The 27826-nt window shown below is 49.4% G+C and overlaps 1 protein-coding gene across 2 annotated transcripts in view; it reads left to right on the forward strand.

Annotated features, from left to right (window-relative positions):
- Nucleotides 1-21850, forward strand: part of TMEM131L (transmembrane 131 like) — a 909664-nt gene extending 887814 nt beyond the window's left edge. For both annotated transcript variants that reach the window (XM_069631301.1, XM_069631300.1), the window contains exons 34-35: nt 3461-3630; nt 21438-21850. In XM_069631301.1, coding sequence (XP_069487402.1) covers nt 3461-3630; nt 21438-21716 — 449 coding nt within the window. In that variant the 3' untranslated portion in view covers nt 21717-21850. The remainder of the gene's footprint in view (nt 1-3460; nt 3631-21437) is intronic.
- The last annotated feature ends 5976 nt before the right edge of the window (nt 21851-27826 follow it).

A 27826-nucleotide genomic window follows, 5' to 3' on the forward strand; every position in this document is an offset into this window, starting at 1 on the left:
CCATAGATACGATACATGACATAGCAGAAGGGAGTCATGATATTTCCAGAATATATGAAATGCTGATGTCTAAATTGGGGAAGGAAATCATGCAGTTGAGGATGGACTGGGAAATAGAAGTTGGTGCCCCGATGGAGGATGGGATGTGGGAATGGGCGCAGTGGTATCATAAGAAGGTGTCCAGAAATGCGAGACTGAAACAGTTACAACTATGTCACGCATAGGGCATATATGACACCTTGGAGGATATCGAGGTTTGAGAATGCAGGACGGCAGGCATGCCACAAATGTGATGAGGAGAATGCGGGCATGGTTCATATGTTCTGGTCATGCCCGGTTATTGAACGTTTCTGGAGTGCAGTAAAAGAGAAACTGGAGAAAAAAGGGGTTAAAATCGTAGTGAACACAGTGTGGGCCTGTTTGTTGGGTGTTTTCCCAAGATCACGGAAGCTCAAGCATGTGAGCAAATTGAAGGGCCTGGCTTGTGTGCTTTCAAAAAGGCCAATTGCCATCGGGTGGAAGACCTGCCATATGCCAAACGTGGAGGTGTGGTGGAGAGATTTATAAAAATGGGCCGAGGCAGAAACCATGGTGTGGCAAGAGGCTAGTAACGCAGGGGGGGGGGGCGAGGAGGAGACTGAGTCCCTGATGGCCTGGAAACTTTTGATAGCCGAGCTGTTTGGGTCAATTGAAGACCTGGCAGACGCTATAGAAGGGGAGACCGTACCACAGGATGCAGAAACGGAAGGTTAAAAGAAATAGACTTGTAAAGGGGGGAGGGAAAGGGAAGCAGCGACTGGACATTATGGATGCACAATGAAGCGGTTGAAGGTTGCACTGCTTGTTTGGTTTGTATTGTTTTGTTGTGTGAATAAGTTAATAAAATTTAAAAAAAAAATAAAATAAAAAAACAAAGCATCAGTCCTGTGTACTTGCCGGCCCAAGACATACCTCTTACAAGGTGTTAGCTTATCACTGACATGTTTTGCACTCCTTTGAGTTCTTTGGTGTGGGTCAGTGAATATGCATGGTGATCAATGAAGCCCAAGGTGGGGCCCATGTATATGCCCTTTCTATGATAAATTCAGGGAATCGCCCACTGGAATTTTCCTTAGGAAACATCTGTTATAATCAGTGCACCACACAGCTGCCTCAGAGAGGTTTTCTCAGCTGTAGGCAAAGGGACCAAAAACACCATTTGAAATTGAGCTCTCACGAGCCCCAACACTTCCTCAGATGGCCCTGTCGCCCACTGAAAGTTGTTCCTGTCTTCCTTAACTGTCAGCATCCAACTTGTTCAGGTAATCAGTGTTAGGATTCTGACAAAAGCAAAACTTGTAGCTATGGTATCAGACCTCTGTTTAGTAGAGGCAAATGAAATGCGCCATGAGGAGAGACCAAAATGGCTGCCCTGTCAATGTTAGATGTTTTGTAGCTCTCTGTGTGGATGCCTTTCCTGTTTAATCCTCTCAAAGGCTGGCTGGCAAAACTTTAATGCGCTCACCTGAGTGGATTGGTTTGCTGGCTTATCCAGCCTCTTGGTGAGTGTATCTGGATCAGAGCGTTTACCGTGATCTGAACCACTTTTACTTAGTTGGGGCGCTTTTCTGAGAGGATGGACGACTCCTGAGGGTGATGTTACCTACAATTCTAACTGGGCCTTTTCATTTTGTGGAAGCATCCTGACTCTGCCTTGCTAAAACAAATTCTGCTGGGCTCTTCTGCAGCTTCCCTCCAGCCTTCATTGCTGGGAACCTCTTGCCTTCATTGCTGGAATATCTGTGCCTAATTTCCTGGTACTCTCTTGGTAGCCCTCCTCATCTTGATGGATCATTTCAGTGGGAGCCCCAGCTGCCCATCTGGAACCTTAAGTGTCTCACAGCAACTCTGCTGATCTGCCCCGTTGTAGTGCCCTGTTTCTCACCTCCTCAGCGGTTGGTTGTCAAAGAACAGTCTCCTGCTGCCTGGCTGACCCCAGGTCCACCTCGGCTTACTTGCTTAGTGCTCTTTACCTACTTTGTTGTTGCTGTGAGCCCTCTGTGCCGCTAGCAATCTATAGGTTGCCTCTTTTTCAGGTTCTCATGCTCCTGCCTCTGGTAGCCCTGGGAACTCTGCATCTCAAACCGGAGCTCCTACTGCCACTAACCAAACCCAATCCTGACACTAAAACCTGCCTGTGTACTTGAGCTTCTTGGGCTGTTTCCACTTCCACTAGATCCTTCAAGATGCGTCCCCAGGTCCTTGAACCCAGATCCAGTTGTGGGTTCTGTCCTTTTGAGTTGTTAGGCTCTGGTCTGGATCTCTTCTATGGAGTTTTACTGACTCCCCACCTTCTCGTGCACCTATAGGCTGCAAGTACACTGTTCCTACCTTTTACCACGGAATACCAATTGGGTTGAGCCTTGTGAGGCCAATGGACTAACTTTTAGGGACTCTGGAAACTCTAAAAAAGTGATATTAACTTACCTGCAGCAACGACCACCATTTCCCCAGGTTCTCTCTTTAGGCTACTGGGGGTTGAAAGACCATCAGTATATTTTTAATGCAGTCAATAGATTTTTACATCTATTTTTGAGTGATAAATCACTGCATTTCAACCACAAAGTATCTTTTGTTGCATCTCTGTTTTGCTTAAATGTCTGTATCCTGTTGCCATTAGGTTTGTAGTTGCAAGGAGTCCTTTTAGACCCGGAATTGTATTTACTAACTGAATTCTTCTGATTTATGACTAGTTGGTTCAGCCTAACTGTTTCAACCCATTTTCCTCGTTCCTGTTTTAGCTAGAGCATATTATTTTAGTATTATTTCACTGAGTTTTTCAATGAGGTTTTGGAGGGAGATGTAATCTTTCATTCCTTACTGTTATATACATCCTGTGTTGCTTTGCTTATTTACCTATAGTTATTACTGTGCATGTATTTTAACCCCCACAATACTTCATATATACTTAATATATTGAAACATATATATAAAATATTATGTGTAGTATATTTTGGTGTGTGTTTTTAGGCCTAGTTGAGGGACTCACTGTCCCACAATTAGACCCAATCCAACCTAACGAAATCCAGACTCCTTGATCACACCACTGATATTGTTTTGCACGACCTTGGTTGACACCCTGTTATTACACTTTTGTTTTGGTCTTCTTAGGGATGCAGCATGGGGTTTCGGAAAAACGTTTCCAACAGATATGTATATTAGAACATTAAAAGATTTGATGTATACGAGGATATGCTCTGTCTTAAGCTTGCAGACTTAGCAGATATGTAGGTGTCTTTGTGATCATATAAGAGACATTCTTTATTAACGAAAATAATCTTGCATGTTAATCGAAAAACTTTAGAAATGGTTGTCTGACTGACCAGATCACCCGGTTAAAACAAATGCACTAAAATATATTTTGAACAAGAACAGTGTTTACAGTAGTACTCTAAACATGTCACGTGTTTTTATTTCATAGAAAACATGAACTACCCGCACCATGGCTTTCCATGTCCTGAAGTCCAAAACACTGCTTTTATTGATCATGGTTGCCAGTCCAGTTGGAGTATGAGCATGCCAGCACCCCCACCACCTCCACCGCCAAGCATGCCCGTCACCTGGGAACCTACCAGCTATGTCAGCTCTTCAGTGAGTGTACTTGATTTACGCATTGTTCACATACCAGTTGCTCTTTTTATTTTATTATGATGACCTCAAACAATTTTGTCAGTGGTAGATCATAAATTGTGCAATGTTAGAGATTCCCATGTTGTGTATATTTTCCCGTTACGTGTTTGGGTCTGGATATTATACTTGGCTTTTCCACTAAAACAGTAGGTGCTTGCATGGACATATATGTAAAGAGAGCCTGATGGCATCCTCCTGCCACAATAGCCTTTTCAGAGGGCACCAGCTTTAGATTTATTTTCAGCCATTGACTTTGGTCATGTAGAGTCATGGGTATGGAAAATATCTAAGATGTCCTAAGGCAAAGTGCAGAGGGAAGTGGGTTGAAAGAAAACTGATTTTTAACTTGAAAGGTGAGGATCAGTAATCGGGTCAACAGTCACTGAAACTGGCCGTGTTGTCAATTGTTTTCAGGAAGGCTGGTGGAAAAGCCTTAAAAATGCTGTCGTATGGCCTGTCTGATTTGTACTGCTTCTTTGTAGAGAAAACACTATTTAGGTGTTGCCCAGAATGACATTTACCATGATGTCCTTACCTATTCCCAGGGATTGACCCGTCTGTAACTTGTGTTTGTGACGGAACCACAGTGCTGGTTTGTTCAAGGCAAAAATACTAAGCATGCAGTCGAAAAGAATAGGGCTGGCAATGCAATCTGGAGAAGGCTCAACTTCTACAGCTGTCGAAGACTCTGTGGAGGGCACATGCTTGGGAAACTAGATGGAACCTTCTGGCCCATAGTACACAGAATAACCGAAGTCCACCAGGAAACTGAAACCGGGCACAAACATTGGTGGCTGACCCCAAATCTGTAGACGGCATGTTCTGAAGGCAATTAATACCATCCCTAGGCATAGTGCTGAGCTTTAGACCACCTAGTGTGTGGCTCAGAAGGTGCACCAAAACATAAATAATTCTTGCAGGAAACACCTTCTAAAAAAGGGGTGTCTGCTTCTTACTCACGATGAGCTACGTAATTGAATTGTCTTTTGCTCGAAGTAAAAACATCATTTTGGCGCTGTCGGCCCTGAAGCAAAATATTTTGGCGTCCTCATGCCAACTGCAAAAATGCAAAGACTGTAAAGTGAAAGAGCCCTTGGTGCTTTGAAAAAGTAGTGTTTTTATTGTAAAGGACTTCTCATCGGCCGTAAAACACTTTGCTTGAGTCACGTGCTTGATACTCTACTAGTTACTTTAACAACATCTGCGGTGTGTACCCATAAATTGGAAAGTGTTACTTATTTCACTTTACGAGGCATATCTTGCTGAGCAGCGCATCAGGATGCCTTCACCAGGGATACTCCACAACAGGGGACCCTGAACTTGACCATGCACACACATGCAGTTACAGAGTGACGATGCCCATAGGCCAAGCGGGCTATTTGCCTGAAGGCAGGACACATTTGAATGAACATTTATTTGGTTGAAAGCATTACAGCCGCAGAGGAGCAGGAATATCCAGAGACCTCATCAAGCACATATTCCCCACACCAGTGCAATCGTGGAGAGAGCTGCATCTACATTCAATATAAAGATGTAGGCTGAAATTGTGAACACACCACAAAATCTGTCGTATCACACTTCAAGATGGCATGTACACTGAATTGCTTCTGGGTGCAGGATTCAGAGAGAGACCGCACAACAGAGAAACCATTGTAACAGAAAGAAACCAATGTGTCCGAAATTAACTGATTGATTCTAGAGCAAGTGCATTCCACAGTTTAAGGCCTGAACCTACTTTCACCTCCTTATTTAAAAGAAGCCAGTAGGATAACTAGCACATTTTAGTCAGCAGATCGTATGTTTCTGGTGGGCTGCTGGTTTTGAGTTAGTCAGAGATATAGGTTTGTGCAAGCCCATACAGGCTTTTCAAGACGAACATATTTTAAAGCTGATATGAACGTAAATTGGAAGCCAATGAAGGACACATCAGGGGGATCTGATCAGGGGTTTTGGTCCAAAAACAATCCAGACTGATGCCGTTTGAACAGCCTGAAAGTGCTGGACTAGAAAGGCAGGCCTATGTAGATAATATATTAAGTCAAGTCAAAAATTAAACACCTGCCAATAAGGTATGAAATGGAGCTTTGCTAGGATTAACAAGATCACTTAACGGAACGGAAACAGTTTAAATGAGCTCTTGACCAGAGCCCCACTCTGGGCGTCTAATCTCAAATTGCCATCCCACAATATGTAATATTGTTAATATGCTTTGCTTTTACATTGCACTGAATCAACACCATTGTCGTTTCAGAGCACTTGTCCTTAAAGTGGCATAGTGTTCCTCCACCCAATTAACCAGATCTCCGTCTGGTGAAATAGTTTGTGAAAAAGACTAATGTACACGGGTGGTAAAGAGGTTGAAGAATGAAGGGAGGGAATGCAACAGGGGAGAATGTTTCTTATTAGCATGGATGCTTGTTAGTCCAATTTATACTACATTTTAAAGAGCAAACACAATGTGTGTTGTGATAATAAACAGATTGTGTTTCCAAAGAAGCTTCGAAATAGTAGAAGATAAAAATAGTGTAGTGTTTGGTACTCGAGGGCCTTGAGAATTTGCTCAGATAATCCTGGTAGATAATTACACTTAATCACATGGGATGTCTTTTTATAGTACTGCAGGTACATTCCTGAATTATAATTCTCAGACTCACAAGGCAGAGGAAGAGGAATGTGATAGACTCCTAAAGTAAAATGTATTTAGTGTAGCACCTTTTAATGGTGGTAAATGATGTATGAATGTTCCTTGTTCATGAAAATTACATTACATTCTCCCAAATGTCATTACTTTGTTATTGCCTACTACTTTCTGTAAAAAGGTCTCAACAATGCACACCATACTGGTCCATGCACATGTTTGAGAGGTAACCACAAAAGCATTGTATGGCAGTTTTGGTGATTCTTTGAGCCAGTTCTGGGCTTTATGAAATAGCCCCCAAAAATTCTACAAAGAATGTGACCCGAAGCAGCCTAAATTAAAATGAGAACAAGTTTAACATACATTGAGAGGGGGAGCAAAAGACACTGGAGAGAGAAAGTTGAGGTATTGGCACACTGTCAGCTGCCACATGAAAAGGGAATAAATCTTTGAAAGAAAACTGAAGGAAGCTCACTTATTGGCCCCTCAAACTCCAGTGGGAGCTTCTTGCCTTCACCTTGGGAGGATGTAAGTGGTAACAGCCCCTGTGACCTCTGCACTGGGGTGAAGTGGAGACTTGCTGCTTTTTTGTTACAAGTTTTCTCTGAAGGTCATAGTTCATCTCTAGAACAATGAGTTCTATATGGCGTTAGCTCTGCAGTTTGGGGTGTGTTTGTGTGTGTGTATAAGCAAGCATTTATGGGCATGTGTGTGCACACACATCATACCTGGCCACACCTAAATGAGTAATATCTGCCACAGGAATAAATGTAGTGCACCTGACTGGTGGCCATCTCCCAACTGCGATACCAGTCCCTTTTCCATTTAATTTTCCTCTTTCGATGAGAAAAGGATCTACATGAGGTGACAGGACTTTTCGAATGAATTTCTTACTCTCACGGATTGCTCATCTTTGATGTCTATCTTCCAGCGCAGTTGCTCTTCTGAAAGTGTTTTGCTGCCAGGGGGCACAGTGCGGCTTTGCATCAGCTCTGTCTGGCACCGGCCATTGTGTGTGTGTGTGTGTGTGTGTGTGTGTGTGTGTGTGTGTGTGTGTGTGTGTATACACGTGTACATATATATTTCTGAGGCTTGTAGAATCTGCTTAGATCACATGCTGTGCATAGGCTGACATCTAGTGGAAGCTGCGGAGTATTACAGTTTGTTTTTCGAAACTCAAAAATGGGCGTCGACACAGGGCGTGCCAGTAATACTATCCCTAGTGTGACGTCCACTGTACCCATGATCCCTCACGCGTCTAGGACCCTCAGATTGTTTTTTTCCGCCATGCTGGTCGGAAGCACCGAGCAGAGTTCCCTGACTTAGTCAGATTTTGCAAATATTGTTATATATTTTATATATGTTTCTGAGGCTTGTGGAATCTGCTTAGATCACATGCTGTGCATAGGCCGACATCTAGTGGAAGCTGCGGAGTATTACAGTTTGTTTTTTCGAAACCCGAAAATGGGCGTCGACACAGGGCGTGCCAGTAATACTATCCCTAGTGTGACGTCCACTGTACCCATGATCCCTCGCGCGTCTAGGACCCTCAGATTGTTTTTTTCCGCCATAGTGGTCCGAAGCATTCCGCGGCGTTCCCTGGCCTTAGCCATACTTTTGCAAAAATATTGTTATATTTCCCCATTTCTCCACCCCAACGTAGAGTCACCGAACATCCACACTCGACGCCGGCCCAGAGAAAGAATCGACCGTCGACAGCTGCACAACAGATTTGAGCCTCGGAAGGCCTCTGGCCTCAGCCCTGCAAGTAGGGAGAGTGGGGGGTGGACATACTCTACACTCTTTTGGTATATAGGTTCATTCTTATATATTCCCACACTTATTAGCCTGCTGCCACAAGGTGCGTATGGAGGGTACCCCTTTCCAATTTTGCCCCAAGTGCAACCGCAAGTACCCTTGGGTTGACAGACACGCCACGTGCAATCTCTGCTTACCAAGAGACCACCCTGAGGCTACCTGCAGAGCGTTTAGTAGGTTCAAACCGAAAACACTAAAGGACCGTTCGATCAAGCGTTGGGCCCACCACGCCAGGCGTCAAGAGGCCATGGCAGCGGAGGGCGCCTTCAGCAATGGCAGCAACACCGTGCTTTCGGACGGCGAGGGCAACGTGGCGTCAATTGACAGCGAAGCGCAAGTCCCGACCTCGGAAGGTCGTCCAGCAAGGCGGCTATGGGGAAGACCCCCGGCGACACAAGCGCTACCCACAGCACTTCCACAAAACACATGAAGTCCAACCGAGACTCGACGCGCACGTCGAGTACTCGGAAAGAGGCACATAGAGAACGGTCCGAATTGGTGTCCTTTGGGCGTTGTCGATCTAGATCGCCGCATGACTCCAGGCAACCATCCACTGTTGCCAAGAGTGCCTCGCTCCCTCTCTTCCTGAGCACCCTGGGTGTCAATGTGGAAGTGTTCTGCCGCTCTGGACAGAACTTCATTCAAGAGAGGCTGGTTGTCGACAGGGTAGTCGGTAACCGGGGGTTCTTTATCTACCAGGGAATCTACCGTGTAGGATTCTGGGTTGTCGTCCTCCTCCTCTTGGTCCTCATCATCCCCATAGTAGCCCGTCCCAGTTTCTTCTTCCAACATGCCCAAATCTGGATCCTCACAAAAGGATGGATCTCCCTGATATTGAGAATAGGGCTGTATACAGAAGGGGTGTGACGTAGGAGCTTCAACCTGGGACTTCTTATTTGGGGGTATAGGATCCTTAGAGCCTGAGGGTGTTGACCCGTCTGGGGTATAATAGAGTAAGTGTTCAGGGTTTTTGGCGTAGAAATCTGCCAATGATGACACCCTTGAAATGACTCTGTCATCACTAGACCATTCTCTTGAACGTGTGTGTGTGTGTGTGTGTGTGTATACATCTCTCCATACCCACTCTGTGAACTTAGTTTTTGTTTCCGTGCAGTCTGCTTGCTATAAGAACTCTGCTTCTTTCAATTTTCCTCGCTTCTCATTACTTTCAACGTTATCCTAATTCCAACAAAGTCTTCAGAGTTCAAACCCTGCATCGACTGCGAACATCAAATGTCCGTCTTGGATCAAGCAGGATTGCGCTTCATGTTAGTCGATGCACCCCAAGGCTCTAAGGGAACCTGAGGCAAAGCAGGTTCACTTTATTCCACAAGGATAAAGGGACAAATTGGCATTTGAGGTTCACCAGAGGAGCGAATCACTGCACCAAAGAACAGTCCCCGGTCCGCAAGGATGAAAAAAAAGACGCATTGCAAGAAGTCTCGGTCTCCTCCTGCAGTTCTTCAAGCCACCACTCCAGGGACTCCCCCTGAAGATCAGGCACCACGGGTACCTTTCCCCCACCCAATCCCCTACTCCAGAGTAATGGGAGACCTTCACGTTCGAGGGGATTGGGTCCTCCGACGTATTCCATATCTATGACATGTTAACACCACAGCTGTGCTGCTTCGGAAACTTTTTCGGCGTCTGCGTCCTGCGTCGATGACGTCGATGCGCCGTCGTCGAGGACCTCCTCCGACGTCATCCGATGTGATAAGTAGGACGCACGACGCCCATAGCCTCGGTTCCGTTTTTTCCGCGAACGTGTTGCTTCGTGTTTCTCGGTTTGAACGCCTCGACTCTTTGGAGTTCTGTTCTTCTCGGTTCTTCGAACCTGTTCGTTTGTGTTAATCCTTCTGAAGATGTCTTCTACTTCGTCTTCGACCCCGCGTCCGGGTTTCAAGAAGTGCGGGGAATGTGGGTCCAAGATGTCGGTGACGGACTCGCACGACGCCTGCCTCTGGTGCCTCGGGGAGGCCCACGACACGGATGACTGTATCGACTGCCAGTCGCTCACGTCCAAAGCCTTACGCAAACGTAAGAAGAAGTTGTCGGTAGGTCGGGTGTCCAAGCCCCGGAAGTCGAAGTCTGCGGGGCTTTCGACGGATGATTCGAGGGGTGACTCTCCGTGTCATCGTCGGAAGTCTCGTGGGTCTCCTTCTAGGAGTCGGTCTCGCCACTCCTCTGCCTCTTCGAGGCATTCTCGGAAGCGCCGACATCGGTCGTCTTCCAGGTCCTCTTCGGAGGGCTCTGCCCGGCACGTCGCTTACCCCTCGGGCCGTGCAACGCCGGAGGAATGGGCTTCCTTCGGGAAGAAGATGTTGGCGATTCTTGAGTCGCAGGGTACTCAGCCATCCGCGCCCCCGAGTGGGGTCGGTCGTGTGAGGTCGAGAGACACCGCTCGCAAGAGTGGTCGGCACGAGTCACGGGAAAGGTCCCGTTCGGACAAGGGGACTCGTTCTCGACGTACACGTTCCAGGTCCCGGTCCTCGACGCGTTCGAGACCGTGTGCACCTGTGAGGTCTTCGAAGAAGGCTTCGACGTCTGTGGCGTCGAGGGCGTTGACAGGTTTTCTCGAGGCTCTGGCTCCGAGGAAGTCGTCGATGCCGTCGACGCTCAGGTCGTCGAGGGACACGCTCGGGGCTCCGGCCTCGAGGGCTGTGTCGACGCCGCCGATTCTGGAGGCGCTGCATCTGACGTTGACGCCGATCCTCTCGGCGCCGATGCCGGTTCTCTCGACGCTGGCGCCGATTCGCTCGACGCCATCGACGCCTTTCGTGTCGGAGGTACCCCAGGGCACGGGTGGACCCCCTAGGAAGGCTCTGGTTAAGAGCAAGCACTCTCGAGTCCCTTCTTTTCGCCACCTGGATTATATTTCAGAGGCGGATGAGGATTCTGATGGCCTGGTTCCTAGTCAGGTTCCGGATGACATTGTCTCGGGCCATAGTCGGTTTGACGAGTTGAGACAGTCACTGCATGATGCCAGTGGACTGGACACCTCTCCGGAGGTGGAGTTTTGTAGGCCTGAGCCTGGCTCTCATGCTGATTCCTCGTACCGGCGCCTTATGGCTAGGGTTTCTGAGTACTTGGGATGGTCTGCTCCCCCAGGGGAGTTTGTGCAGGATGATCTGACGGACATCCTTGATGTTGGTCCCCCAACTGACCCGGTTCTGCCGTTCCATATGGCTTTACAGAGAAGGGTGGCGGCGGCTTGGACTGCTCCGGAGAGTCTCCCGGCGGTGGGCAGATCCTTGTCGCGAAAATACCGTCCAGCCAGTGGCGACCCCTGCTGCTTGACCAGGCACCCCACTCCGGAGAGTTTGGTGGTGCAGGCGGCCACGGCCCCGGCGAAGCAGGCGTCGTACCCTACCATGCCTCCTGATAGGAACGACAAACGTTTTGATGGCTGGGCGAAGAAAGTGTTTTCTTCTGGTGGTATGGCGCTTCAGGCGGCCAACTCCATTTGTGACTTGTCACGTTTCACGCACACTCTGTGGAACTGTGTTGCGTTAGCGGCTGAACATGTTCCCGAAGGGGATGAACGGGATGGTTTCCTTGCTATGGTCCAGGATGGTAAGGATGCCATGTGTGAGTCCGTTCAGTCGGGTTTGGACTTAGCTGAATGCGTCAGTAGGTCCATGGCGGCGAGCACCGTGATACGCAGGTTTGCGTGGTTGCGGAAGTCGGGGTTTGCGCCTGATGTGCAGTCCCGGCTCCTCAACATGCCCTTTGATGGTGAACACCTTTTTGGCAGCAAGGCTGACGAGAGCCTTGAGAGGTTGCAGACCTCAAAAGCTGCAGCAAAGTCGTTGGGCGCTGCAGTTCGCCAACCTCCGCCTTTTCGTCCCAGGGGACAGCAGTGGAGGGGTGGTTCCTTTCGCTATTACTCTTCCTTCAGTAAAGCGAGAGGAGCTGGCAGTCAAAGAGGCCAACGCAGGGGTACCAGAGGTGGACGACAGGGTACCCGTGGTGCCAAGGCCGCTCGGGCAGTTGCCTCTTTGCCCTCAGGTAACGCCGCAGCCGCTCCCGCTCAGTCGTGAGGCCATGTCCCATGGTTCGCCGATTGGGGGAAGGCTGGCGCCACTTGTAGAGTGGCGAGCCATTACTTCAGATGTGTGGGTTCTGGAGATCATAACCCACGGCTACTGTCTTCCTTTTCGGCACAGGCCTCGCGACAATCCACCGGGGAACCTCTCTTTGCAGAGTCCGGATCCGCTCCTTGCGCAGGAAATTCAAGCCCTGCTGAGAAAGGCGCCATAGAACTGGTGCCTGTAGCGGAGAGGAACAAGGGATGGTATTCCCCTTATTTTTTGGTTTCGAAGAAAGACTGGGGATTGAGACCCATCATGGACTTGCGCGGTTTGAACAAACTCCTCAGGAAGGACAAGTTCAAGATGGTTACTCTCTCTCAAGTCCTCCAGGCCCTTCAGCTTCAGGACTGGTTGGTGTCACTCGACCTCAAGGATGCTTACTTCCATGTGCCGATCCATCCCAAGCACAAGAAGTACCTGAGGTTCGCGGTTGGCGACTCGCACTTTCAGTTTCAGGTCCTGCCGTTCGGATTGACCTCCGCCCCGAGGGTTTTCACCAAGCTCATGGTGGTGGTGGCAGCGCATCTCAGGCAAGGGGGGATTCACGTCTACCCCTACCTGGACGATTGGTTGATCAGGGGGAGCTCTCCCGAGCAAGTCCTGGATCATCTATCGATCGCCTGTCGCTCCCTTCACAGGATGGGCTTCTCCCTCAATTTAAAGAAGTCCCATTGGACGCCAACACAGTGGATCCAGTACATCGGAGCAGTGCTCGACACTTCCCTGGGGCAGTGTTTTCCTCCCCAGGTGAGGGCTCTTCACATTCAGCAGATGGTGCACAAGTTTCAGCATGCCCAGACGCTCCCAGCGTTCGAGTTCCTGAGGTTGCTCGGCCTCATGGCATCCTGCATTCTTCTGGTGCCAGAGGCTCGCCTGCGGATGAGATCTTTGCAGTGGGCACTCAAGACGCAATGGTCGCAGTCCTCCGGCAGGATGTCGGACTCGATTCAGGTGCCGTCCTCGGTCGCCCGGGACCTTCTGTGGTGGGCCGTCGAAGGCAACTTGATGAAGGGGGCTCCATTTTGGCTTCCCTGGCCGGAGGTGACGATCGTGACGGATGCATCCCTCACGGGATGGGGAGCTCATGCCAACGGGCTGACAGTCAGCGGTCGTTGGTCTCCGTCGGAGTCCAGACTCCATATCAATCTGTTGGAGCTGAGGGCCGTCAGGCTAGCCCTGAAGGCTTTTCTGCCGTCTGTGTGAGGGAAGAATGTCCTGATCCTGACGGACAACACAGTGGCCATGCACTACCTCAACAAAAAGGGGGGGGCAGGGTCACTTCCTCTGTGCAGAGAGGCGATGCAGCTCGAGTTCTGGGCCATCCAGCAGGAAGTTTCGATCTCGGCAGTTCATCTGGCCGGAGCCGAAAACGTGACGGCGGACGCTCTGAGCAGGCAGAGCGCGATCTCTCACGAGTGGGAGTTGGCTCAGGAGATTCTCCTGGAGATCTTCGCCCTTTGGAGGACCCCTCAAGTGGATCTCTTCGCCTCCAGTGTCAACCGGAAGTGCGAAAGGTTTTGCTCGCGGGAATTTCCTCCAGAAGGAGCCTTAGGAGACGCGTTCGTGGTGGAGTGGTCATTCCCGCTGCTGTACGCGTTTCCTCCAGTCCCCGTCATCCCGCAAGTGCTGCGGAGGTTACGGAAGTTCGGTTCCCGGATGATCCTCATTGCCCCGGCGTGGGCTCGGAGGACGTGGTACCCGGACCTTCTCGACTTGTCCATCTGCCCTCCACGTCGTCTTCCCTACCGAGACGATCTGCTCTCACGGGAGGGGGGTCAGGTTCTCCATCCAGAGGTCAGGTCCCTCAACCTTCACGCTTGGCTTCTGAAAGGTTGAGATATAAGGATTGGGACCTCCCTGAGGACGTGATGGAGGTGTTGCTTTCGGCCCGAAGGCCGGCAACTAAGTCTCTGTACCGTTGCCGTTGGCGTAAGTTCTGCGACTGGTGCAGAGTTCAGAATGTGGATCCTTTTGCATGTGACATCCCCATGGTTCTGTCCTTTTTGCTTTCTTTGGCCCACAGGGGCTTGCAAGTGGGTACCGTTAAGGGTTACCTGGCGGCGCTGTCCATCTTTAAGCGCTCGTCTGAAGAGTGTTCTTACTTTAAAATCCCTTTGATTTCACAGTTCCTGAAAGGGCTCACTAATGTGTTCCCTCCGTCACCTTTCCTGGTGCCCGGTTGGGATTTAAACCTGGTTCTTAAGTTTCTTATGGGTGCTCCGTTTGAGCCTTTACATTCTTGCCCTTTGAGGCTGTTAACTCTGAAAACTGTGTTTTTAGTTGCGGTTACTTCCGCTCGCAGAGTGAGTGAGTGAGTTACAGGCACTTTCAGTTAAGCCTCCCTTCACTGTATTTCACAAGGACAGGGTTGTCCTTAGAGTTCGTCCTTCTTTTCTTCCGAAGGTAGTGATGGAATTTCATTTGGCCCAGAAGGTTGTTCTTCCGGCATTCTATCCTCCTCCGCATCCTGGTAAGGAAGAGGAGAGGCTCCATAGGCTTGATCCTAGGAGAGCTTTGAGCTTTTATGTTTCACGCATGTCCCGGGTCAGAGTGGATGATCAACTCTTTATTGGTTACGCTGGTAAGCGTTTGGGGCAAGCTGTGACGAAACAGACTTTGTCTCGCTGGATTATTTTGGCCATCTCGGAGTGCTACCGTTTGGCGGGTAAGGACCCACCGGCTGGCTTGCGGGCCCATTCTACCAGGGGTATGGCTGCGTCTACTGCCCTGCAGAGGGGTGTTCCTATTCGCAACATCTGTGATGCAGCCACCTGGGCTTCAGTACATACATTTGTACGTCACTATTCCCTTGATTCCATCCGAGCACAGGATCTGGCCTTTGGCAAGGCGGTCCTTTGCTCTGCTATTTGATTGGCTATTCTACATTTTGATTCTAAATTCTTTCCCTCCTCCTTGCTTTGGTACTGCTTTGGGAGTCTGTCATAGATATGGAATACGTCTTAGGACCCAATCCCCTCGAAGAACAAGTTACTTTCTTACCTGGTAACGTTCTTTCGATGGGATGGTCCGACGACGTATTCCATATCGCTCCCGCCCTGCCTTCCCCGCTGCAGAATTTCTTTTGCGATTGCAGCTTACGTTCCGCAAGGCTTTGTGTCTGACTGGCAGATGACTTATGTCACACGTTCTGGGGGAAAAAACTATAACTGAGGCTATGGGCGTCGTGCGTCCTACTTATCACATCGGATGACGTCGGACGTCGGAGGAGGTCCTCGACGACGGCGCATCGACGTCATCGACGCAGGACGCAGACGCCGAAAAAGTTTCCGAAGCAGCACAGCTGTGGTGATTACATGCCATAGATATGGAATACGTCGTCGGACCATCCCATCGAAAGAACGTTACCAGGTAAGAAAGTAACTTGTTCCTTAACATCTTTGCCAAGGCGTTGAATTTGGCAGCTTCAGCCTCAGGCCAATGGCTTCAGCCTCAGTCCCGCCATCTCGGGCAGTCTCCATCGCAGTCGGACGAGCTGGCAGAGGCTCAGATATGGTGCATGGCCGTGTGTGCTGGGGCCAGACCACCTGAGAGACGTGCAAGACCCGTCTCCTCGGACCATTCTCTTTGGATATCGGTCGTCCAACCTCAATTCTTCCTTCTAAAGTATGAAAAAGGGGAATTGGAGGAGAAAGTGGCCTGGACACCTCCGCAGAATTAGACATGCTCACTGTTCCCACCATGTCTGTTTGCCAAGGTGGTGTAACCATTAGGATTATTGGGCCCTTGCAAACCAAGGTACAATATGAGCTCACAGATATTCTGGACGAGGGCTTGAAGGAGACCTAACTGCCATTCAACCAAGCAGTAGAGCCACCAATTCTTGAACTGTGGTCAAAACCGGCCACAGTACCGACTGCAGACTGGGATCTGGTGAAAAGCGCAGGCCAGCACACTCCGATCCACTGTTCTTGCCCACACATGCATCACTGGAGAGTTCGGTTGCAGAAGTTGCCACAGCAAATTTATAAAATGAAATCTTTTCCCTCTTTGCCCCCTGTCAGGGAGACAAGACTGGATACATGAGAGCCTGGGCATGTGATGCATCAACGCCTCCAGTGCTTGAGCCAAATCTTCTTTTAGACTTTGGCTTGTCATCTCAGAGGTGGCAAAACACCTGAGGGTGACATGAGGGGTGGGTTTGAGGCTCTGGTAAGGGATGGCAAAGAGACTTTAAGCCAGATCCTCCAATTGAGCCTGGATACTGCAGACTATGTGGTCAGGTCCCTGGCCACCAGCACGGTTTTGAGGAGCTACTCTTGGCTGAGTGTGTGGTTTTGCCCCGCATGTCTCAGACGTTTCTAGACATGGGCTGTATGATAGCAACAACCTGTTCGCTACGAAAGCCGATGAATCGTAGCAGTAATTCCAGGCTTCTAAGGCAACTGCAAACTTTCTAGGACTAACTGTCCAGCAGCAGCAAACTGCGAGTCCCGCAGGCAGGGGCAGGGCTTTTCATCCCTTCGCCTCCTATGGCCACATGCAAAGGGGTCAAGCCCCATCAGGCAAACAGGTGCAGCTCTGCCACTAAAAGGTCACAGGTCCAGGTAGGGGTGCAACAGAAGGAGGCGTCTCAGCCTCCACTGTGCTCTCTGCTGTCCCCCATGTGAAGCCTCTTTGAATCAGACTGCCACCATCTCTCCCCTGCGGATGCCAGAATATCCAAATTTGACAAGGAGTAGATGATAAACACTTCAGAGGACTGGGCCTTACAGGTCATTCACCAGAGATACTGTCTCCCGTTTGCTTATCGTCCTTTGGGCCATCTGCTGGAAGGCCAGTTCTTGTCACCAGCACCATTTTGGCTGGAAGAGGTCAGTAAGCTTCTGGCAAAGAGGGCCATAGACCAGGCCCCCTACTCAGAATGAGGCAAGTGCTATTGTTCAACTTATTTTCTGGTGCTGAAGGAGGACGGGGGCCTTTGCCCCATCTTGGATCTGAGGCTTCTGAACTTACATAAAGACAAGTTAAGATGCAGCCCAGATCCTTCAGCCTCTGGATGTGCAGGATCAGGAAGTCTCCCTGGATCTCCAGGCTGCATACTGACATGCGCCCATTATCAGGAGGCACAGGAAGTACCTGAGCTTCTAAGTGAGGAATTGCCATTACCAATTCAAGGTCCTGCCTTTCGGCCTCTCTTCGGCACCCAGGGTGTTCGCCAAGCTCCTGGCAGTGGTGGCTGAGTGCCTCGGAAGAGGAGGCATCCATGTTTTGACATCCAGGAAGGCATCCATGAAGGCATTGCTGCATTCGGCAATTTAGAATCCGAAATTGCGGGATTCGGTCAAATTACGGATATCTGGCAAGGAGAATGCATTGGCAGATGCCCTTAGCAGACGGTCTTTGGCCTTCCATGAGTGGGAGCTCTGTCAAGAAGTTCTGGAGGTGATGGTCTCCCATTGGACCCCTTTTCTTACAGTGTGAACAGGAAGTGCAAGTGGTTCTGCTCCCGTGAATGTCCTCGCAGGGAGCTCTGGGGGAGGGTTTTTACAGTCAAGTAGGACTTCAAACTACTCTATGCATTCCTACCGATACCTGCCCTACCACCAATTCTAAGTAGTCTACACCTGTTCTGGTCCACAATGAGCTTAAATGCTCTGGACTGGGCCCGAAGAACATGGAACCTGGAGTTGCTTGACATGGCCATCTGCAATCACTGATGCCTTCTGCAGAATGCCTCTCCCAATCGAAAGGACAAATCCTACACCGAAACCTCAGCGGCCTGACTGCACCTTCATGCTGGGCTGCAGAAAGGTTGTGGTATAAGGAGCTCAGTTTGAGCCCCCATCGTTTGTTAAGATTTTTCTGCTCACCATCACTTCTGCTAGATGGATGAGTGAGCTCCAAGCGCCAGCTATAGCTCCCTACTTAGTTTCCTCTAAGGAGAAGGTGATGTTGACAGTGAGGCCATCCTTCCTCTTGAAAGTGGTCTCCGATTTCCATCTATGTAAAAAGATCAATATCACTGTCTATTTGCCTCCACCCCACCCTTCCAAGTCAGAGGAAGGATTGCAGTGACTGGACCAGTTGCGGACACTCCACTACTACTCGAAGACAGAGGCCAGGAAAGATGACCAGCACTTTTGTTAGATATGCTGGTATTCATGCTGGCAGGGCTGTGACCAAATAGACAGTGTCGAGGTGGATCGGCCTCTGTATCTCGGAATGCTGTAATCTTGCTGGTAAGAATGTACTTGAAGGTCTCAGGCACATTCCACCAGAGGTCTGGCTGCCAATTGAGCTCTGAAGCATGGAGTCCCTGTTCTGGTCATTTGCCAGGCTTATACATGAGCTTTATAGTACATGTTTGCTAAACACCACTGCTTGGATTCTCAGTCTAGTTAAGATGCTTATTTTGGCTGGGTTGTCCTTCAGAGTTTTCTGGTTTTGTCCTTGCTATCCTACCTCCTCCAGGTCTATCGTCTGCTTTGGGGAGTTTATTAAATATGAGGAATGACAGGAGGGAAGAATTATTTAGAAGAACAAATTACTTAACTCTTAGTAATGTTTTTCCTGTTGGATGTTCTTCGTACCGATTCCTAATCTAGACCCCCCCCCCCCGCGCCCTCCCTCCCACCCTCCCCTTTGTTCATGTCCCTCTTGGCGGATAGCTAGTATACTTTGGCTCTGCGATTCCTCAGTGTTTGAATGCTACGGGGGAAAAAGAGTGGAACTAAGGTCACTGCACCATACTGGCACAACATCATGTTCAGCTCGCCAGGAGGAGCTTACGTGGAGCTACACGTGCCCTCTTGACGGCAGAACTTTTTCCGAAGAGCAGCTGCGCTGGGAGATAGATGTCAGAAGATGAGGAATTCCTGGGGGGAACATTACAGAGAGGTAAGTAATTCTTAACTGGCCACAGATTTCTGGTAGGGAGAGAAGCTATGAGCTCCCGTTGCTTTTTCTATGCTCTCCTGTTTGTATAAGCCGACCTCCTCTTTGCCCTAATAAGCAGTGTGCAGTGAAAGTTTGCCAAAAAAGATAACGAGAAAGAGATGGGGCAAAGGTGCTAGCTACCAGAAGAGGGTCAGATATGAGCAGAAACTTTTCAAATGAAATATGTAAAACCGACTTTAATGTTGTGGGATGAGAAACAAAAGCATTAGGAAGTTACAGAATGAGAGCCGAGCGGGCCTGAGGTGAACATAATGGCAAAAAAAAGGAGTGGCTCTAATTGGGAGGCGGGTTAAAAAGGAGGTCAATGCGGAAATCAATAGGGCTTAGATACTAGCTTGGTGTGATTGGAAGGGTTAAGGTGAGGGCATGAAAATGGTGAACCAGATGTATAGAAAAGTTTGATGGGCCAACAGTAAATAAGACCATTGACAGATTTGAAGATGAGCTGAAGGTTGGGGGTGGGGGAGAGCAAAGGCCAGCATCACTGCAATGCTGAAAATCGCACTGGATGAAATACCATTGCAGATCGTAAAACAACATTTTGAAACTAAAACAACGGGAGTAGAGATTTCCAAGTGAAATCCCAGAGCACAACCTCTAAATGTGGCCTTATTAACTCTGGAGCAAACATGTGAGAAATAGACTGGCACCAACATGTGCCAAGCTCCATTTCCGAACCTTGATGGCTGTGCCTCTCAAGGTATGTCCACAACTGCGTTCTGCTCCACATTTGTCGGCAGACTGGTAAAAAAGCTGTTCTTGGACCAGTAATACTTCTTCCCAGGCTATGTGATACATACCCTTTGTATATTTCCCTTTGGTCACACAGACCACCTAGCCAGGGGTATAACCCCAACAGAGCATGTTGCATATTCAAGCCAATTAAAGGAATGGTTCGCCCAAAAAATTTTATTTAAAAAATAGGTAGGCAATATTAAAAAAAAAAACGATTGCCATTTTTTTTTTTCGAAGTCCCTATGTAAAATTTTGAGCAATTCAAGCTCAAAGAAAGCACATGGGGGCATCCATTTTGTGAAATGGATGTCCGTCGCTGTGCTCGCTTTGGCTTTTGCGGCTCTAATGAAGGAAAAGCCAGCCAACTGTAGTAAACCAAAGCTACCACTGGGTGGCTTTTCCTTCATTGGTGCTGTACGCGGAAGATGGGGACCGGAGACTACAGGCAGAAAAGCTGCAGCTGCATCTCGGTAAGTGCTATTTTTTAAATAAAAATAAACACTAGCTGCGTTTTTTTTTCTAAGTTTTCCGGGCTGGAGGAGCCCGCAGCTAGTGCTTATTTAAAAAAAAAAAAAAAAAGAATGCGTCCATGTGCTTGCTTTTGCAAATTTTGAGCTTGAATTGCTCAAAATTTTGCATAGGGACTTCGAGAAAAAAAAAATGGCAATCGTTTTTTTTTAATATTGCCTATCTATTTTTGAAATAAAAAAATGTGGGTGAACCATTCCTTTAAGTCTTGAAACAACCAGCCGTTTACAGTTGGCTTTTATAATTAGTTTGAGTTTGCATCTGGCCCTTCATAAGTGGCATTCATGCTTGCACAGTCAGATGGATCAGAAACGTAGTCAAGTGTAACTCTAAGGTAAGCCTGTGCTTCTAGAGTTAACATGTTGCATTGCCAATACTATTTGAGCAGATTCTGTATTTGTGAAGTTGATTACAGAGTCCTTTGCCTGGGCTTCTCCACTCCTAGTTGGCAGCTCTTTGCGTTCTACTTGGTTAGTAGAACTCTGTGCAATTATTATGGAACTGAGTAAAAGTTTAATGGAAGCTATGCTCCTCTTTCACTCAACCTATCTTTCCTCCTGGCTGATGAGACCTCTTTACAATTGGGTGATTACTTGCATACTCAATAGCTATAAGAGTTTTGTAATCCAAGATGGCTCATTGAGTCCTTTAAACTGAACAAAATCAAGATGGTGGTAGCCTGTGCAGAGAATATAGCATCTTTAGTGAAAATGTGAAGGTGTGAAACATCTTTTAAAATAAATGCAGTGCTGAGCACCATTGCAGTGTCTGTAATGCATGGCTATGTATTTTTATCAACTACTCACCTTAGTTTCACTTCTGTTGGTTTTATGTTTGTTTTTGTTTTAATTGTGGCTCCCATCTTTTCCCTCCTACCCAACCCTCTCCTAACAACATACACATACTTTGTTGATCGTACGACCAACAGGAGCCGAACTAAAAGTAAACGAGATGCATGGTTGACAAAAGCACAGATTACCTGCATTGGATACACAATTGTACTGTCGTTTGACCAGAGCTTTTTTTCTTTTTTATTACAGCCCTACCTCTCTAGCACTAGAAGCTTGTCACCGATGTCTGGGCTCTTTGGCTCCATCTGGGCACCACAGAACGACATGTACGATGGCTATTGCCCAATCAGCCCCACCACTCCACATGCAGAGCATGTTGAGAACCAGGCTGTAATGTGCAAGCAGGAATATTCTCCTAGGTTTAATCCATTTAATGCTTACATGAACTTGGACATTTGGACTACAGCCGCCAATCGAAATGCAAACTTTCCACTTTCTAGGGACTCTGGCTACTGCGGGAATGTGTGAAAGAACTTGGGTTTAAATAATGTGAACAATGCTTGCAGTTTTGATTACTAGGGTATCCCGGTTGTTGAAATAGAATACAATGTTGGTGAATATTTTGGCACTTTTATATGAAAATAAAAACTTTTTTTTACTGATTTATTTTGCATTGGGATTTGTTTTTTTCCTTGTTTTATTTCTAAGCAATCAACCAGTCAATGATGGGTAAAAATAACATATCGCTGAATTGTGCATATATTTATGCATTTATAGGAATGTTGAGTAAGCTATTTGTTCTGAAATGTTAATGAATTTCTTAAAACTTACATCCTTACTTCCATCAGGTGAACGAAGTTCGCTCTGTTAATGCAGCGTTGTTGTATTCTTTTTTTTAAAAAGCTTATAATGCATTGTTTGCCAATTGTAAATAATTCCTTTATCTACTACAATGCATTCCATGAGCAGCAACATTACACTTATCCTTTTTAAAAGCTGTCTTTGCCCATGCTCTGTTCATTCTGTTTGTGTTCCTGCTCGATGATGATTCACTATACATGACCAGCCCCAGTCACATCTGTTGCCATTCACAGCATGACATTTCTTGGAGTATCCATTCCCTTTACCCTGCAGATTTCTTAACAAATGCTATTTCTGCTACACTGTGTAAGTTGTCAGTTTTATAGGTTTCTTGATGACTGGCAGGAAGAAGGAACTGATGGCTAAAATATTACATTTGATTGTGGGCAGGTGAGCGCAGCAGCCCTTTAAGAATGTATTTGCCACCCCAACCAGTTCTTAGGTAAGTGAAAGGTTTCACTTGTAAAACCATCAATAAACCTGTGTTTACTAGATCCTAAATTGTGATTGAATTGTATATTCACCAAGAGGGGATGTGGCAGGGAGTCTCATCAGTAATTTATAAACTCATCAGAGATACAGACTCTGAGATAACAAACAAGGCATAAATGGAGTCTTGGAATAAATCTATGAGAGTAAAATCTGACGAGCAGGAATTGCATGCTGACAGTAACAGCTTTGTGATCAAGTGGAATGTTCTTTCAGTAGCTAGATAATCCTCTGGGGTTCTTCGCTCTGGATATACAGAAATCTCACCCTTCAGATCCTTCTCCCTTTTATGACAGTCCCACATTGTGAGCAGCAGTAGCTGGCCCAGCAACAATGCTTTGACGCAAGCACGTGCAATGGTTCTATTGATGGATGTTTTCTTTCCATGCCCTTGGCCCATTCACCCCTAAGCCTTTTTAATGAGGAATGTTAGTAATGGGTCACATGTGGAGGCAGCTTTTTCAAATGTTTCCGAGTTGATTGGAGGAGTTTGCCTCAGGGCAGTGGTTCCTGAAGATAGTTTAGTCTGGCTACTATCTCCCATTATACAAAGTCCTCCTACCTGCACTCAGGATGACATTTTGGTCCAGGGGTTAGCAGAGCTTCTTCAGCAATGTGTCATTGTACCAATTCCAATTCAGGAGCACAGAAAGGTCTGGGTATTTAATGTGTCCTCAGCCCCAAGAAAAGGAGCCTATATTATATGATAAGGCATTTATAACATGCCTGCACACAAGAGTTACTGGGTGTGACAAGACAAGGAGGGGTAAACAACGGGAGGACAAAACAACGATCTTCTCCAGCATGGGGTCTGGCATTGATTCACATGCTCATGAATATTCCCCGTCGTCAGGCTGGGAATCCTCGGTAAAGAAAAAATCAGTATCAGTTTCGTTTCTGATCTGTCTTTCCTAGTAGTAACCAATCACTGGTCTCTGGGTCATACTGCCCCCAGCCAATGACTGCCCTCTCCCTAAGCCCCGCCTCTGGCAGCCATCCTCAGATTTTAACCGCACGTTCAAGTGTTGGGAGTCCTCGTGCTATAGCTCTCGAGCTTTGTCTGCGTTTCGCGCTTTTTCAAAGAGATTTATCTCATTTTTCGGTTAAATAGAGCCTCAAGCTCCACCGCTTCTACTTCCGATCAACGGGGACCCGTTTTGGAATCTTCTACGCCCCTCAAGGGTGAAGTTTTCATCGAACTACACTTCTTGGAGGATTCCAGAAGTTTCTGAGGCCTACCTCGTGGACATGGCCCAGGAGAAAGGAAGCTCGACACCGGGCAAGCTGTTCAGAAACTGCCCTGGATGCAACCTACAGAACCTGTTCAAGGAGGACAAGCACTCGAAGTGCCTCTACTGCCTTCATGAAGACAAATCCCACGTGGAGAAGGACTGTGTTTTGCATGAACATAACGGAACCATGAGGGACCGTCGGACCCGTCTCGCCAACTGGTTGGAAAGCAAGAGCCCAGCAGGTGAGAAGAAGAAACCCGAGCGGTCTTCTAAGTCCTGTGAGGGCGCCCCGGCAAGGGGGGCCCAACAGAAGGCAAAGTACCACGAGTCCACGGGCACCGGGTGCGCTGAACGGTCGGGCTCCTCGGCTGCCAGGCAAGGCGCACCTTCACCGACGCCATGAACCGCGAGCCAACGCTATGGCTCGGGGAAGAGAAAGTCCGAGAACCCGCTAAGCTTCTGGAGAGGCCCCGGTCGATCTCGAAGGAACCGGGCGAAGGGGTACGAGGCGGTGACCGTCCCCCTAAGGTGAAGGTCTCAAGCGCGCCAAAGGTGGTGAAGGCCTTGATTCACCCGGCCAAGGCCTCTATTGAGGGTATCGCTACAGCCATGGGGGAAGCCTGTGCAGTCTACATACCCCCGCTGAGGGAAGCCTCTTTTAAGCCCATCGAGATGACCCCCATGAAGACCCCTGTGGAAAAAGAGGGGGGGGGGCAGTGGCCTAAACGGACACGACCTCCGAGGAGGAACTGGTCGAAGTCATAGAGGAGGCCCGTCCCTACGGGAGGGATCCCGATGAGGGGGACGACGAGAGCGAGGTTGACGACGAGGCTCCGGTAGAGGAGGAGCAACCGTCACGTCCGTCGCAGCCCGGGCCACAAGACAACCCGGCGGCCATTTTGACAGCAATCCAGGCCTTCTGCACGGAGATGAGGACCAGGTTGCCCTTGCCTCCGACGGACGACCCGACAGACGAGTCCGTCGGGAAGCCCCCTTAACAAGAGGAGAAGGATCCATCCAACCCTGCCTTCTTAGCCCTCATGGCCCTCTCAGCCTTTGTCCCCTTCCCCGACCCCAAGGGAGGACACGGGGACGGATACGGCCACGACGGGGATGGATGATGACGGTGGTGACGACGGGACTGATCTCCCGTCGCCGATTACTCAAGCGTCTCCTCCTGACGAAATTGGCTCGTTTCACGCCATGATCGCCAGGGCATCCAAGCTTTTTCAGCTCTGCCCCGAAGAGGAGGAGGAAGGCTACCAACGGCGTGAGGCCAAAAGGAAAACGGTCCTTGCGGTGCCGTTGTTGGATGACATCTGGGACGAGGGACTTGCCCTCCTCAAGAACCCGTCCACGACTCCTGCTAAGAGGGACCGGTACGAGAAGAAGTACCGGGTACCCAACGCCACCCCTTTGTGCCTTAAAGCGCAACCGGCCCCGGATTCGGTCGTTTCAGCAGCGGCCAAGAAGAAAGCGGGGGGTGGGCATCGGCCTCGACCTCTACTTCCCCGCCGGACGGCGAGGGAAAGAAGCCGGATACCATGGGACGATGAGTCATCTCGTCGGTTTCCGCCATTTGGGCAACGGTGTTTGCCTTCGGCGGGGGTGGCTCAAGGCGACGGATTTCCACCAGGATGTACAGGCCAAGGTTTTGGACATGCCCTTTGACGGGAACAACCTGTTTGGGAAGACAGTGGATGAGTCCGTTCAGGCCATCAAGACCGACATGGAGACGGCTCGGGCCTTGGGAGTTCAACAACGACGTCTGCCTTTTCGGAACTCCGGAGGCAAGCAAGGTGCCTCCAAGGGATTCGGCGGCGGCTCCTCAACGTACCGTCAAGCGGCCCGCTCCTCGTCGCCAGAAGCTTACAGGGGACGAGGCAAGTCAGGAGGACCTCGCAGTCGTCACCAAGGAGGCCAAGGCGGCAAGGCGGCGGCCAAGCAAGACTGAACCGGCCATGGTGTCGGGCCCCCACTGAAGCACCCCGGTGGGAGGCCGGCTGACGAGGTTCGTCAGTGTGTGGAAATCCATCTCCACTGACCGTTGGGTGCTCGATGCCCTGGCTCAGGGGCACGCACTCTTAATTCCTAAAGAAGTGACCCTGCATTCCACCCGTGGCCAGGAAGGAAAACCACGTCCCTCAACTACTGTTGGAAGTAAAGGCGATGCTCAAAAAAGGTGCCATCGAGCTTGTCTCAAAGAGGCTTCAGGGCTCCGGAGTTTGAGTAAAAGACAGACGGATGGCACCCCATCCTGGACCTGCGTCGACTGAACAAGTACATCAAGGCACAGAAGTTCCGGATGGTCACCCTCCAGCACGTGCTGGGACAGCTGGAGGAAGGCGACTTCCTATCGTCGTTGGATTTGGAGGATGCGTACTTTCATATCCCCATTCTAAAAAGGCACTGAAAGTTCCTCAGGTTTGTGGTCCAAGGGCGGCACTACCAGTTCAAGGCCCTCCCGTTCGGACTGAAGTCGGCCCCCAGGGTGTTCACCAAGTGCCTCGCACCGGTGGCGGCGCGGCTGCGCCTGCAGGGGATCCACGTTTACCCCTACCTGGACGATTGGCTCATCCGGGCAACAACAAGGGAGCTCGCCGTCGAACACACGGCGAAGACCGTCCAGCTGCTCACGGACCTGGGATTCTCCATCAACTTCCCCAAATCCCACCTGGTCCCGTCGCAGGTCGCACTGTTTCTGGGAGCCAAGCTCGATACAGTGGCGCGATTGGCCTCGCCGTCGGAAGAAAGAACGAAAGCCATCCTGGGCAAGGTACAGCATCTGCTGGCCATGGACATGGCCAGAGTGAGGTCCATCAAATCCCTTCTCGGGATGATGTCCTCCTGCATCTATCTGGTGCGCCTGTGCAGGCTTCGGATGCGTCCTTTGCAGGAGTTTCTTGACGCCCGTTGGATGCAAGCGACGGGCAGCTTCGAGGACATGATCTTGCTCAACGAAGTATGCCGCCAAGCTGTTAGATGGTGGGTCACCCGCGCTCATCTCGCAGCGGGCACGGACTTTCAGACCCCAGCATATCAGGTGACGGTGACAACGGATGCCTCCCTGGAAGGATGGGGAGCACACACTGGGGACCTTCACGCGAGAGGCCTATGGCTCCCGGAGGGGAGGCCGCTCCACATCAACATACTGGAGCTCCGGGCGGTGTTCTGGGCTCTCAAGTCTTTCCTCCCGTCCCTCAAGGTCAAAGTGGTGAGGATCTTCACCGACGACACCACCACGATGTTCTATATCGGGAAGCAGGGAGGAACCAGATCCCCAGCCCTGTCCAAAGAAGCACAGGACCTGTGGCACTGGGCCGTTGCCCAGGGAATGTTCCTGGTACCTTTTCATCTAGCAGGGATAAAAAAAAAACATCGCCGACTCACTCAGCAGGGAGCTGCGCTCGTGCCACGAGTGGGAACTACGCTAGGATCAAGTGGATCAACACTTCCGGCGATGGGGCAAACCCCAAATAGACCTGTTGCAAAAGGCGGCAAACTCCAAGTGCCAGAGGTTCACCAGCAGGTTCCCCCAGCCGGGGAACAATGGCAATGCTTTCTCGTTCCCTTGGGACGGCCTGTTCCTTTATGCGTTCCCTCTGTTGCCGTTGCTGCTCAGGCTCATCAACCAACTCAAGAGCTCCCGGTGCAGGATGATCCTCGTCGCACCAAAGTGGCCGAGACAGATATGGTAACCGGACCTTCTGGACTTGTCAGCGTCCCCCCCAGTCAAACTACCGACTGAACTTGCAGGCCTGGCTCCTGCAGCACTAGAGTTTGGAGGATACGATATCCCAGCTGACTGCAGAGAGGTCCTTGCAAAGGCGAGGGCGTCCTCAACTCTTAAGTGCTACGGACACAAGTGGGAGAGGTTCTCGGTCTGGTACCGTGCACAGAAGATTAACCCTCTCAGGATTACAGCCCCTCAAGTGCTACCATATCTACTGTCGCTAGCCAAAGCTGGACTATCTCATGCTTCAATCAAGATACATCTGGCAGCGATTTCCTGATACACCAGAACTACAGGGCGGTCATCCCTGTGGTCTCATCGCC

The sequence above is a fragment of the Ambystoma mexicanum genome, chromosome 6q (genome assembly GCF_040938575.1).
Source record: "Ambystoma mexicanum isolate Mex_15411 chromosome 6q, UKY_AmexF1_1, whole genome shotgun sequence".
NCBI lineage: Eukaryota > Metazoa > Chordata > Amphibia > Caudata > Ambystomatidae > Ambystoma > Ambystoma mexicanum.